Raw genomic sequence first — 12,812 nt, forward strand, 5'->3', positions numbered from 1 at the left:
GTTCTTATGTGACACAGAGTGTTGGACTGGATCGGCCACTGGCCTGATCCAACATGGCCTCTCTTATGTTCTTCTGTGACACAGAGTGTTGGACTGGAGGGGCCACTGGCCTGATCCAACAGGGCTTCTCTTATGTTCTTCTGTGACACAGAGTGTTGGACTGGATGGGCCATTGGCCTGATCCAACATGGCTTCTCTTATGTTCTTATGTGACACAGAGTGTTGGAGTGGATGGGCCACTGGCCTGATCCAACAGGGCTTCTCTTATGTTCTTCTGTGACACAAGAGTGTTGGACTGGATGGGCCACTGGCCTGATCCAACAGGGCTTCTCTTATGTTCTTCTGTGACACAGAGTGTTGGACTGGATGGGCCATTGGCCTGATCCAACAGGGCTTCTCTTATGTTCTTATGCGACACAGAGTGTTGGAGTGGATGGGCCATTGGCCTGATCCAACAGGGCTTCTCTTATGTTCTCATGTGACACAGTGTTGGACTGGATGGGCCATTGGCCTGATCCAACAAGGCTTCTCTGATGTCCTTATGACTGAGGCAGTGATGCTCTGTATTCTTGGTGCTTGGGGGGGCACAGTGGGAGGGCTTCTGGTGTCTTGGCCCCATTGATGGACCTCCTGATGGCACCTGGGGGTTTTTTTGGCCACTATGTGACACAGAATGTTGGACTGGTTGGGCCACTAGTCTGATCCAACAGGGCTTCTCTGATGTCCTTATGACTGAGGCAGTGATGCTCTGTATTCTTGGTGCTTGGGGGGGAGCACAGTGGGAGGGTTTCTAGTGCCCTGGCCCCACTGATGGACCTCATGATGGTGCCTGGGTTTTTTCGCCACTGTGTGACACAGAGTGTTGGACTGGATGGGCCATTGGCCTGATCCAACAGGGCTTCTCTTATGTGACACAGAGTGTTGGACTGGAGGGGCCATTGGCCTGACTCAACAGGGCTTCTCTTATGTTCTTATGTGACACAGAGTGTCGGACTGGATGGGCCATTGGCCTGACCCAACAGGGCTTCTCTTATGTTCTTATGTGACACAGAGTGTCGGACTGGATGGGCCATTGGCCTGACCCAACAGGGCTTCTCTTATGTTCTTATGTGACACAGAGTGTCGGACTGGAGGGGCCATTGGCCTGATCCAACAGGGCTTCTCTTATGTTCTTCTGTGACACAGAGTGTCGGACTGGATGGGCCATTGGCCTGACCCAACAGGGCTTCTCTTATGTTCTTATGTGACACAGAGTGTTGGACTGGATGGGCCACTGGCCTGATCCAACAGGGCTTCTCTTATGTTCTTATGTGACACAGAGTGTTGGACTGGATGGGCCACTGGCCTGATCCAACAGGGCTTCCCTTAGGTTCTTATGACTGTTTACTAATAACATGTTTGTTTTTCAACAAAATTGGGAGTTCAGTGGCACCTTGAAGGCAAACAAAGATTTATTCAAGCAAGTATAAATATCCAAGTTGGTGGTTGAGTTGTGTATTTATTTATGGCTCATCCTTAAAAACTGCGGGCCTCTCAATTGCCCAAACCTTTCCTGAGCAGGGAAAAGCCAACCCTAGCTGGGGGGGGGTCCTCTTCTGACCCCTCCCTGGGCTTGAGTGGGTCCTCTCCCCACCACGCCCCCTGCACGAGTTGGAAGGCCTCAGCCAGGGGCAAAGACCAGGAGGTGTGCTTGGCACGGAAGAGAAGGCTCTTGGCCAGGCTGGAGGCCCCGCCCCTCCCAGTCTCTAGGCCTCAGCCAACTGCCCTCTTGGTCTGTGGGGAAGCCCCTGTGGCAGCCCCCGAAGAGGGGCTCAGTGGGAGAGCGGGGTGTTGCCGGGCAGCAGCCGTGGCAGGTGTCGTGGCTTGTGCACCACCTCCTCCACGGCAACAGTGGGTTGGGAGGGCACCAGGGGGGACATGGGCTTGAGCTCCTTGTGCGCCCTCTTCTCCCTCTCCTTGGGAGGGGCGGCAGCCCAGACTCCCCGCCGGCTGCTGCCTCCCTGCTTCATGGCCACCCCTGGAGCGAGCGCCATGGTTTGCACCAGCAGGGTGGGCCTGATGAAGATGAGGCTGGTGGGCTTCAGCATCCTCCCCAGGGGAGCAGGCGGCTGGGCCATCCGGTCAGGGAGCCGCTTCCTAGTAGCCCTGGCCAGCCTCCCCCCCAGCCCCGCCTGGCGCGTTCGGTCCGCTTCCCCCCGAGGGGGGCCCTTGGAGCTCTGCCGCAGCTTGCAGCGGCCTGAGACGGTCTTGAGCACCTCTTGCCGCAGGGACTCCGCCTCGGGGTCCACGACCTCTACGGAGGGCTTGACCCAGCGCTTGGGGAGGCGGGCGGGGTTCAGCCGGGGCACGGCGGTGATGTTGCCGGCCTCGTCGTAGAGGACGTCCTTGATGTTGGGGGGGCGGCCCAGCTGGATGCGCAGCAGGTTGCTGCATGAGGGAGGCACGAGCGGGTGGGGGCCGTCCAGCGTGTTGCGGTGCCTCTCCTCCACCACAGGGACGCGGGAGAGCTCGTGCAGCAGCAGCTGCTTCTCATACTCGCCCAGCAGCTCTGTGCTGCTCTCCCTCCGGGCCGTGATCAGGGAACTGCGGGAGGCCAGCTCTCCTCTCCTTCCTTTGGACAAGGCGCTCGCCTGAATCAGACAGGAGGATTCCTGTGAGGGCACCACCGGCAGCTCCTTGGCAAGTTTGGTCTCCTCTTGGGAGGGGTGCCAGGAGAGCACCTTGGCGGGAGCAGCCTCCTCGCCACAAGACACTTCCTGGGAAGCAGCAGCAGCAGCAGCTTCTTCCTCCGTAGGCTCAGCTGGAGGGACCTGGAAGAAGAAGAGGGGTTCAGAGCGGCCAGCCTCCCTCCCCTGCTGCTGCTGCTGCGTCCACCTGAGGCCTTGCTGCTATATTCCTGTTATGCCTCCTAAAATGGAAGGGGCGGGGTCACTGAGAAGGGGCTGAAAAACCAGGGGCCCCTGAAGCCAACCTCAGGCGGCATTCACAGTCTAGAACAGCTCTGCCTGCGGCCACTAGGGGCACAGGGGAGGCAAAGCAAAGGGCAGAATTGCAGGCCCTGCAGGGTCTGGTGGGGGCTGGTTTCTCTGACCTTGCTGACCCCACCAGCCAAGCCAGTGCTGGGGCAAGACAAGACCAGGGAGGACAAGCAGCAGTCGTTGATCGAAGGCAGCCTCCTCACAAGGTCCTTCTCTTCAGCAGTCTACGGTTTCCCTCGTCCTTTACCTCCACCCAGCCAACTAAGGCCACCCTCTAGCCCAGCACCCTGCCTCCTCCTGCAGTGGCCAAACCCACAGGGCCAGCCCAGAGGCTGAGGCTTTCGCTTGGTGTTGCCTCCTGCCCTGGAGTGTGGAAGTTCCCTTCAGTCACCATGGCCAGAACTCTCTCTCCTCCAATCCCCCGTGGCCATCACTACATCTTCTGGCAGCAAATTCCACACTTTAAAGTAGTACGTACTTCCTTTGGCCCATCCTAAATCTACTACTCTTCAGCTTCATTGCATGAAAAAATGGCCTTTCTCAGCATTTATCTGATTCTTTACTGCAATTTTGCTCTGTCCTTTTGCTCTCTTCCTTTAATCATCTGCCACTCATCTATTCTATCCTCACTTCTAATCCCCCCTCCTTATTTTTAGTCCTTTTTATCCAATCTGGTTGGCAACTTGGAACATATTTAATAGCAGCACAGCAGCAAACCTTTGTTAATTCTATGAACACCAGGTGTGTGGGGGGGGGGGGGGGGCGGAACAGTTCCCCATACTCTATCATGGGGCAGCTTCCCCCTCACCACCCTTTACATGCAAGATAATAAATGTTAGTCTGACTCCGTGGGAACAAGGAACAGAAGGCAGAACTTATTCGCTTGCTTGATTGATATCCCATCTCTGTCCCCAAAGTGTCTTTCTCCTTTCCTCCGTTTCATCCTCACAACAACCCTGCGTGGCTGAGTGTGCGACCGGCCCAAGGTCACCCAGGGAGCTTCCATGGCAGAGTGAAGTTTTGAACCTGGGCCTCCCAGATCCAAATACAACATTTCAACCCCTAGACAAGCTTAGCTTCCATCGCAAATAGCATGGGTGAGTGTCTGGAGGTATTCCAATTCCTTTCGAACTCCCAAAGCTGGTGGCCGGTTCTGAGATTCCTGGTTTTGTTTCCTGATGACTTGTGCCTGCCACAAATGGACAGACAGATGGACACTGAGAAGGGGACGAAATGCCAGGGGCCCCTGGAGCCAATATTGCAGACGCAAGCTACGAGCCAGCCGAGTGATTTGCTTTGTTACAATATGCGGCTGGAATCAGGATCCTTGGTGTAGGGGGAGGGGGGGCATGGTGGTTCATGACAGCACTGCTGGGAAGGGTGTGAGGAACATGTGAGAAGAAAGCAGGAAATGGAAGAGGAGCCTCCACATGCTCTGATCCCGGAATCTTCTCTGCGTGTGGTAATTAAGAGGAAATAAAACCAGAAGCGGATGTTTTTGGCATGGAGTTGCACCTAAATTGCTGCACCTTTGCAGGAAGCCTTGGAAAAGCCTTATGGGGACCACCATGAACAGACCAATGGGGTGGGGAGCTCAGAAGAAAGGCAAACTCAGTGTGAGGGATTGAGATGAAACCAGCCAGCATTGCAGTTCCCCTGTATAGATCTATGATGTGGCCTCATTTGGAATCCCATGTCAGAAAGGACATTGCAGAGCTGGAAGAAGTACAGAAAGCAACCAAGATGATGAGGGGCCCCTCCCTCCCTGTAAGGAGACGCTGAAGAGCCTGGGACTTTTCAGTATAGAAAAGAGATGACTAGAGGCAGGGAGAATGTGGTGGGGGTGTATGGGATGGAGGAAGTGGATAGAGCGATCTTTTTCCTCCCTCCTCCATAATACTAGAATTCAAGGGGCATCCAATAAAGTAATTGGGAAACCAGTTCAAGACAGAGAAACTGAAATATTTCTTTATCCGGTGATTAATCAATTAACTGCCAGTGGACACAGTGGTGCCCTGCCCACAAAGTGTAGATGGCTTTAAAAGGTGCCTAGAGGGATTCACGGAGGAAAGGCCCATCATCAGCGGCTGCCAGCCATGATGGGAGTAAAGGCAGGCTCCAGGGGCAGCCCAGCTCCGAATACCTCCCCTCCCCTTGAGTTCTCCTTTTCTCAACCATCCTGCAATGCTTTAGAGCAGAAGTAACCTGGCAACATTAAATTTAGACTCAAATTAAATTTAGAAAGAACCCAACAAATGTATCCCGTTCTCAGATTTGAAATAAACACTGAAATCACCGTAGCACCAGTGCTCAGTTCTGACACTGATGGCCCCTTTGGGGTCAGGCAGCAGCTTCCTCCAGACCAGTTTGGCCAGGGACCCTGGAGGGGTTTTGCCCTCCTCTGGCCCTGGAGCCTGCAGGGGTCACGGGGTGGGGTGGGGGAATGGCCTGCATTGTAGCCTAGATGACCCTGGAGGTCCCTTCCAACATGCTGGGAGGCAGCGGCAGGGGAAGGCCTTGGCTTCTCCATCCTGCATGTCTGACCCTGCAGAGGACCGGCTTGGTGAGATGGAACCTCACTGCTCTCATCCAGCAGGGTTTTTCTAAGTCTTCTCTCCCCTACACTAAACGTACTAAAGTTCAGTCAACCTCTCCTCTCCTCTCCTCACTGGACATTTTCCAGGCCCACCCCAAACACCTTCCCTGCCCTCCTCTGAACCTGTCCCAATTCAATTCAAAAAGCAGCGACCAGAGCGGGACCCCATTCTCCAGAGGAGGTGTGCTGAACTCGAACTCGAGCCTTGGCCACCACGTGGCTGGGGGTGCAGCCTCCCATGGCCATCCCCATGGAATTGTCAGCATCCAGCCAAGCACCTTTGAGTCCAACAACGTTTCATTCAAAATGTGAGTTTTTCCCGTGAGCTAAAAGCATGGAAAGGAATTAGCGATCCTACATCTATAGAGTGGTCAGTGAATTCGTATGCAAAACAGTGAAAATGTTTTTAACAGATGAAAAGAATGACAAGTGCAGTTCTGGCGGAGCCTGTAGTCACGGCCCACTGGTCTGGAGGAGCTCACTGCTTCTCAGGCACACTTCCTCTCATGCTCATCTTCCAACAGGGCTCTCTGCCGCTCCCCCCCATTCGTGCCCCAGTCCAAAGACAATTCCACCAGGTCAGATGGGGCTGACCTCCCAGCGAAGAGGCTGCTGACTGACCCCTCCTCACCTCACCCTTCATTGCCGCCTCCTGGCTGCGCACTAGGAGTCCTCAGCTCCTCCCCTCCCGGCAAGCCTACCTCAGGCTCCTCTGGGCGGGGCATGGGCTGTAACACAGGCACGGAGCCCTGAGCCCAGGAGTCTGTGATGCAGGCCACGGGCTCCTCGTCCTCCTGCCACGAGGGGTCTGCCGAGACATCCGCCTCGCCCTCGTCACGCACCAGGAAGCGCCACTCAATGATCTGCACCATGGCTTCCCGCGCCTGGTTGATGACGTACGGGATGCGCTGTGGAGAGAGGAGGGGGGCTTGAGTCAGACCCCTGCAAGTGGAAAGCAGCGACAAGGTCTCGGGGGGGGGGGGAGGTGTCCTGCAGGATGGCTTGATTGTCCCACATCCTGTCAGCCACTGGTCTGCAATGGGAGGATGTCCTGTCCAGGTATGGATTCATCCAGACAATTTAGACGCCACCTCTTCACACAAAAGCAGCTTGAACCAGTACAAGTGGCGACCGGAGGAGAGCTGCCAGAAAAGTGCCCCATGATGCAAATCAGGAACCCAGTAATCTCCTGACACTGCAACAGAGCCAGGACAGGTCACCAGACACCTTCTAGCCACAGCAAGCTCAGCATCGCTGCCGGATGGTGTCCTGAAGAGAGGCGTGTCCATCTTGAAGGAGAAGAAGAGCACAGATTTATACCCCGCCCTTCTCTCTGAATCACAGAGTGGCTCACAATCTCCTTTATCTTCCTCCCCCACAACGACACCCTGTGAGGTGGGTGGGGCTGAAAGAGCTATCCCAGAAGCTGCCCTTTCAAGGACAACTCCTGCAAGAGCTATGGCTAACCCAAGGGCATTCCAGCAGCTGCAAGTGAAGGAGTGGGGAATCAAACCCAGTTTTCTCTGCGCACTTTACCACTTCGCCAAACTGGCTCTCTCCTGGGTGGGACTATATCATTGCAGCAGAGGAGAGCCTTAAGGCAAAAAGACAATGCCTTCCAGAGGCTGCATCCAGGGGGAGGAGGAGGAGGTCAGGGCCCCTGCAGGTCCCTTTAATCTAAGCCCTGATGCTGAAAGACGGATGGAGGCCACAGGTGTTGTGATTTATCAGTGAGAAAAATACAGGCTCTGAGCAACCTGGAAGCTCAGTAACTTCCCTGCCCACAGCAGAAGGATGGAAACTGAAACAAGCAGAAACTCAGCAGGGCTCTTGAAAACTTTCCTGCAAGCCTCCTCTTCCTCCTGGGGTATTGAGGATGCAGTGAGGAGGAGAGGCCAAATCCCGGCTCCAGTGATGGGTTTGAGTGAAGCCACTGGTCTCTTCTGCGTTGGAGGTACACCAGCCTCCAGCAGAGCAGGCCAAGCCAGCCAGCTGCTCCAGCACCTCCTGGGCACAAACGGTCAAGCAAGGGTGAGGCTTAGTGGTCTCCGCTAAGCAGGATTTGCTCCACTTAGCATGGTAGAGAATGGTCTGGAACCTTCTGTGTGTTTCTCCCAGCTGGGAAAAGAACTTGCTCTTTCTTCAAGGGGAGCAGAGGGGTCCTGTCCTGTCCTTCCCATGAGCTCTGCCAGTGGGGCCACCCATACCATACCAAACCTTTAATGGCATAATAGATTCAGATAAAAATACACAGAATATAAAAATTTAAACATTGGAGATAAAATCAAAATAAAACCGAGCTTACAGATACATTCAAACATGGTCAGAATTAAATTTAAGGATGTCAGCCAGAAATTTTGCCACAGCCTCACTAACCACCCCCTCAGTATCACTCAATAAATAATAACAGGGTGGCAGAATAGACAAATCTGGAGAAAAAGAAAGCTTGCCAAATAAATCTTTACGGAGGTTATGGTAAAAAGAACAATCAAGCAATATATGCTGGATTGAGTCAGGGGTATTCGCTCCACAGGAGCAAAGTCTGTCGGCTAAAGGGACTCGCTGATATCTCCCTTGTAAAACTTTGGAGGGAAACGCGTTTAGTCTGGCCAACATAAATGCCCTGCGATGACTTGGAGTGGTTGGGTCTGATAGATAATTGGGCATTTTGCCACAAAAAGCATAAAGACCTAAGGAAGCTGGAGAGCAAGTATAAGGGAGAGTTGGCCGTAATTTCGTTTCCTCCAATTCCCACAGTCTCAGTTTAATACATCTGAAGATATATGACTCTTCAGAGGTAGAAAAATCATCTACCTCTAACCCCAATTGATTGAGTTTAGACAGAAGCACTGCTGTCCAGGACGAAATATATGGGTCTCTTTTCATACAATCAAGAAGGCTGTTGGGATCTGTTCTAAAATGAATTTTGAGCCAGAATTTAAACACTGCAATCCAGGCTTTTGTCTCCACCAAAGACTGACCCACTTCAGAGCAGAGAGCAAAGTAGGACACACATTTTGGCAAACCAAGAATTTGTCTAAAGAATGAGGCTTGAATGCCCTCCACTTTCCTGGTAAAAGCTGAGATCCATATAGGGATACCATAGAGGATTTGGGCAAGCGTTTTGGCTTTGAATACTTTAATAGCTGCTGGAACTAATTGGTTGCCCCTTGCAAAGAAAAACTGTTTAATTTGAGCAGCTGAACACTTAGCCAAGTTGATGGTGTTGTTACGATGTGAAACCCAGCTTAACTTGTGGTTAAAAGTGATCCCCAAGTATTTAAAATTTTTTGTTTGCTCGATTGTTGAATTGCCAATAAACCATCTCTGTGGGCCCCAGCAATTTGAAAAGACAACTACCTTAGATTTGGTATAATTGATAGTAAGTGAATTACAATTACAGTAGTCATAAAAGGCGTTCAAATACCTTTGCAGGCCCACTCTTGTACAAGAGAGGATGGTAGTGTCATCGGCATAAAGTAATAAGGGGACCGCTCGGCCTGCAAGTTTAGGCGGATGACCATTGATAGGGGTCAAAAATTGTGCCAGGTCAGTTAAAAATAAATTAAAAAGATGTGGGGCCAGCACACAACCTTGTTTTACCCCCTTTAACACTGGGATTTTACTAGTCAAGTCACCGCTAGAAGAAAATTTCACTTGGCAAAAGGTATTAGAATGAAGTTTCCTCAAGAGAAACAGCAAACGAGGGTCCATTCCCAGGTAACCTAGCTTGATCCATAGTTGGGCTCTATCTATTGAATCAAAAGCACCCTTCAAATCGATGAAGGCAGCATATAATTTTTTTGACCCGGTATGCATATATTTTTCAGCAAGGAAGGCCAGAGTGCAGCAGTGATCCATAGCAGATTTGCCTTTGGAGAAGCCAATCTGTTCAGGACCTATGATGTTGCCTAGGCGCATCCAGTCAGTTAATCGGAGTTCTAAATGTTTTGCATACAATTTGCCCACTATAGATAATAAACTAATGGGGCGGAAGTTTTCTGGTAACTCCAACCCCCCCTTTTTGTATATTGGGATAATTATAGAGTCAAGCCAAGAGTCAGGGATGGAGCCATGCAGATCGATAAAAGAGAACAATTTTGCAAGGGGCAAGAGCCACCAATTGGCAAACTTTGTGAATACCTCAGCGGGAAGGCCATCAGGGCCAGGTGCTTTACCCGCTTTTAAATCCTTCAATAACACACTGATTTCCTCTAGAGTTACTGGAGGCCAGACCGGCATATCAGTAACTGAGGGGTTTGCTAAGATAGGAGGGGATACACATGGGGCAGCAAAAATGTTAGAGAAGTAATCAACCCATGTTTGCTCAGAGATATTTGGGTCAGTAGCAGAATTGTTTTTTAGATTACCTGAAATGATTCTCCAGAAGGCCTTATTATCGTTAGATTTTATCGAGTGGTAAAGTTGGTCCCATTTATTCTGAAAGAAAGCTTTCTTTTTGGATGTAGTAAGCTCCAGGTAGGCTGTCTTGTAAGCAATGTAGGCCTTAATTTTTGATTGGTCTTTGGAGTGGCAAGCCTCTTTAAAATGAGCTCTCAGTTCTTGTTTCCAAGCTAAACAATCTGTATCGAACCAGCTGGAGAAACTAGACCTAGACAAGATCACCGGTTTAGCTTTGGCACTACAATAATCAATTAATAATGAAAATCCTGAAAGGATTGAATCATCTGAATTGGAATTTATGATTGAATCCCTTAATCTGCATAGCGCTTCAGAGCCAAAGAGGGAAGAAAACTCCCTTTCTAGGGCCGGGGACCACTTGATTTTTTTTAGAACATTCTCAGGGGCCTTCATGGATTGGGAAGGTGATACCATATTAACCTCCAGATCCAATCGTAGGGATAGAGTTAGGGGCAGGTGGTCACTTTCTGTGCGCGGATCGATGTAAAAGTTATCGATAGATGACAGAAGGTTGGGTGAGCCCACACAAAAATCTATCACACTGCAACCCCTTGTGGAAAAAAAAGTAAAGTCATTTGCAGCTGGAAATTTGGAGAGACCATTAAATATTATAACATTGTGCGCTATGCAGAATTCAATTAATCTAAGACCCGCCTTATTGGTTAAAGTATCTTTAGAACAACGGGGTAAACATAGTTGTAGTGGAGGGGATTCAACCGCTTCAAAGCCAAAATGAGAGATCCATTTCTGATTGTTACTGCCTATCCGAGCATTAAAATCACCAAAAATCATGAGCTGAGCAGTATGGAATTTCCTAGACAAAGACGTCACATAGTCAGAAAATTTCTCCCAGACAGCATCAAACTCCAGCTCACCATTAGAAGGGGCTAAATAAACATTAATCATGATTAGGGTCAGTGCTGGGGAGGACAGCAATAAAGCCTGGGCAATTGGCGGGCAAGGATCCAAGAGGATCACCTTAAATGGTAAGCTGGATTTCACCAAAGCAGCCATGCCTGCTTTACTGCGACCTTTAGAGACCTTGAGGATTCTGCGCAGTGGGGCCACCCAAAGGCTGCCTTGCTCTGACTCTCTTCCTTCAGGGCTCAAAGAAGAACAGCAACTGGCCCCACCCCCTGCTGCCTCCTGAGCCAATCAGGGCCCTGATGCCCAAGATACTCCTCATACTCCAGCAATGGGCGTGAAGAAGCCCATCGGCCATCAGGCAGGCCTGGCAATTAGCCCATTCCCTGCAGGGGGAAGGAAGAGGGCCGCGGGTGCCTGGGTCCTGCAAGGATACTCCCACTCAACCTAGCCCCTTGCCTGCCCCCACACCACAGCAACAAGGGAAGTAGGCTACTGGGATGTGCAATTTGCTGGGCTCCCCTCCCAATTAACCCTGGAAGCCCCGGTTGGTGTGGAATGCTGCAGCTCACCTATGATCCGCGGCTGAACAGAGCGGGAGCAACTGGATGGCACCTCACCGCCCCCCCCCAGGTGAAGCACTCATGTTGCCCCCATTCTGCTGAGGCACCACTGGCTGCCCATCTGCTCCTGGGCTGGGTTGCAGAAGCTGCCTCCATGCCTGAGAGGAGAGCGTTGGCAGGGCCTCACAGCGTTCGACAAGGAAGGATACGCCAGTTCCCAATTCTGATGATTCATTCCCTTTGCTGGTTTTGCCCCATAACTGGTTACCATATAAACTAGGTTTAATAATCCTGTTTGATCCTTGGATTTGTTAAACATTTTGATTACACTATATAATAATTTTCTGCTAACCCCCTACCTATATGTGTGGACTGGTAATTTCCATTTCTGTCTTGACTCTAGTTGACCCTTCCCGGTCACTAACCCGTCCCCACCCTCTCTGAGAGTCAGTGTGTTGTGGTGGTTAAGAGCTGTGGACTCTAATCGGGAGAATCAGCTTTGATTCCCCACTCTTCCTCCACATGCAGCCAGCTGGGTGACCTTGTGTCCTTCACAGTTCTCTGAGAGCTCCCTCAGCTCCACCTACCTCACAGGGCACCTGTTGTGGGGAGAGGAATGCAGGGAGATTGTAAACTGCTCTGAGTGTGAAGGGAGGGTGGGGTACAAACCCAATCTCTTCTTCTCCTCTATTTTGCATGTCATGGTTGAGGAAATCCGGTTTCACTGTACCTGAAGCGGCGTGCTTGCACACAAAAGCTCAGACCTTGAGTAAAACTCTGTTGGACTTCAAGGTGCCTGGCTGGACGTCCTTGGATAAGAACTGTTTTGGGCCTGCGGTGCATCCTGCTGAGCAGGATGTGATCCTGTAGTTCTGCGGTTAGTACTCACAGGGCACAGCAGTTCTGGCGGCTGCAGAGGGCAGGTCCGTGCCCGGCGTCCCTGGGGGGCTGGAGGCAAAGCGAGCGCAGCCAGGGAGGGTCCCCCCACCTACGTACCTGTCGCGCCAGGTGGACCTTGTAGCACTCCTGCAGCGCCTGGTCCAGCAGCGCGGCCAGCACGTCCCCCACGCCGTCCTCCACCTCCTCGGAGGCCACGAGCGAGAGCCACTCAGCCTCGGAGAGGCGCCCGGGCACCACGTCCACCTGCGGCACCGGCACGGTGGGCGGCCGCGACCGCTCGGCCCGAGACTTGGCCTGCGCCACGCGGTCCCGGGAGGCCATCCTCTGCGGGGGAAGGGGGCGGGTCAGCGGGGGCGGGGCCTCCCGGGGGGTGGGCGGGGCCTCCCGGGAGGGTGGGCGGGGCCTCCCCGGGGGCGCCCCCCCTCGCTCGCCCCGGCAGACTCACGCCCAGCATGGCGGGGAGCCGGGGGGCGCCTCTCTCCTCTCCCC

General features: G+C 52.3%; 1 protein-coding gene across 1 annotated transcript; it reads right to left on the reverse strand.

Moving 5' to 3' along the window:
* Positions 1–1,811: 1,811 nt before the first annotated feature.
* On the reverse strand, positions 1,812–12,666 carry C9H2orf81 (chromosome 9 C2orf81 homolog). The gene is made up of 4 exons (XM_060247444.1): positions 12,420–12,666; positions 6,211–6,482; positions 3,092–3,119; positions 1,812–2,810 (listed from the first exon to the last, which is right to left on the reverse strand). The coding sequence occupies exons 1-4, from the start codon at positions 12,642–12,644 to the stop codon at positions 1,812–1,814; spliced, it is 1,524 nt and encodes a 507-aa protein (XP_060103427.1). The 5' UTR covers positions 12,645–12,666.
* Between the last annotated feature and the right edge of the window lie 146 nt (positions 12,667–12,812).

Source organism: Heteronotia binoei, chromosome 9, assembly GCF_032191835.1.
Source record: "Heteronotia binoei isolate CCM8104 ecotype False Entrance Well chromosome 9, APGP_CSIRO_Hbin_v1, whole genome shotgun sequence".
Classification (NCBI taxonomy): Eukaryota; Metazoa; Chordata; class Lepidosauria; order Squamata; family Gekkonidae; genus Heteronotia; species Heteronotia binoei.

Coding starts and splice junctions, on each gene's coding strand:
- C9H2orf81 (XM_060247444.1), bottom strand. CDS start 12,644: ATGGCCTCCCGGGACCGCGTGGCGCAGGCCAAGTCTCGGGCCGAGCGG. Junction 3,120..6,210: donor CCAGGAGGCGGCAATGAAGG/GTGAGGTGAGGA, acceptor GTCTTGCCCCAG/CACTGGCTTGGCTGGTGGGG. Junction 2,811..3,091: donor TGGCTGGTGGGGTCAGCAAG/GTCAGAGAAACC, acceptor TTCTTCTTCCAG/GTCCCTCCAGCTGAGCCTAC.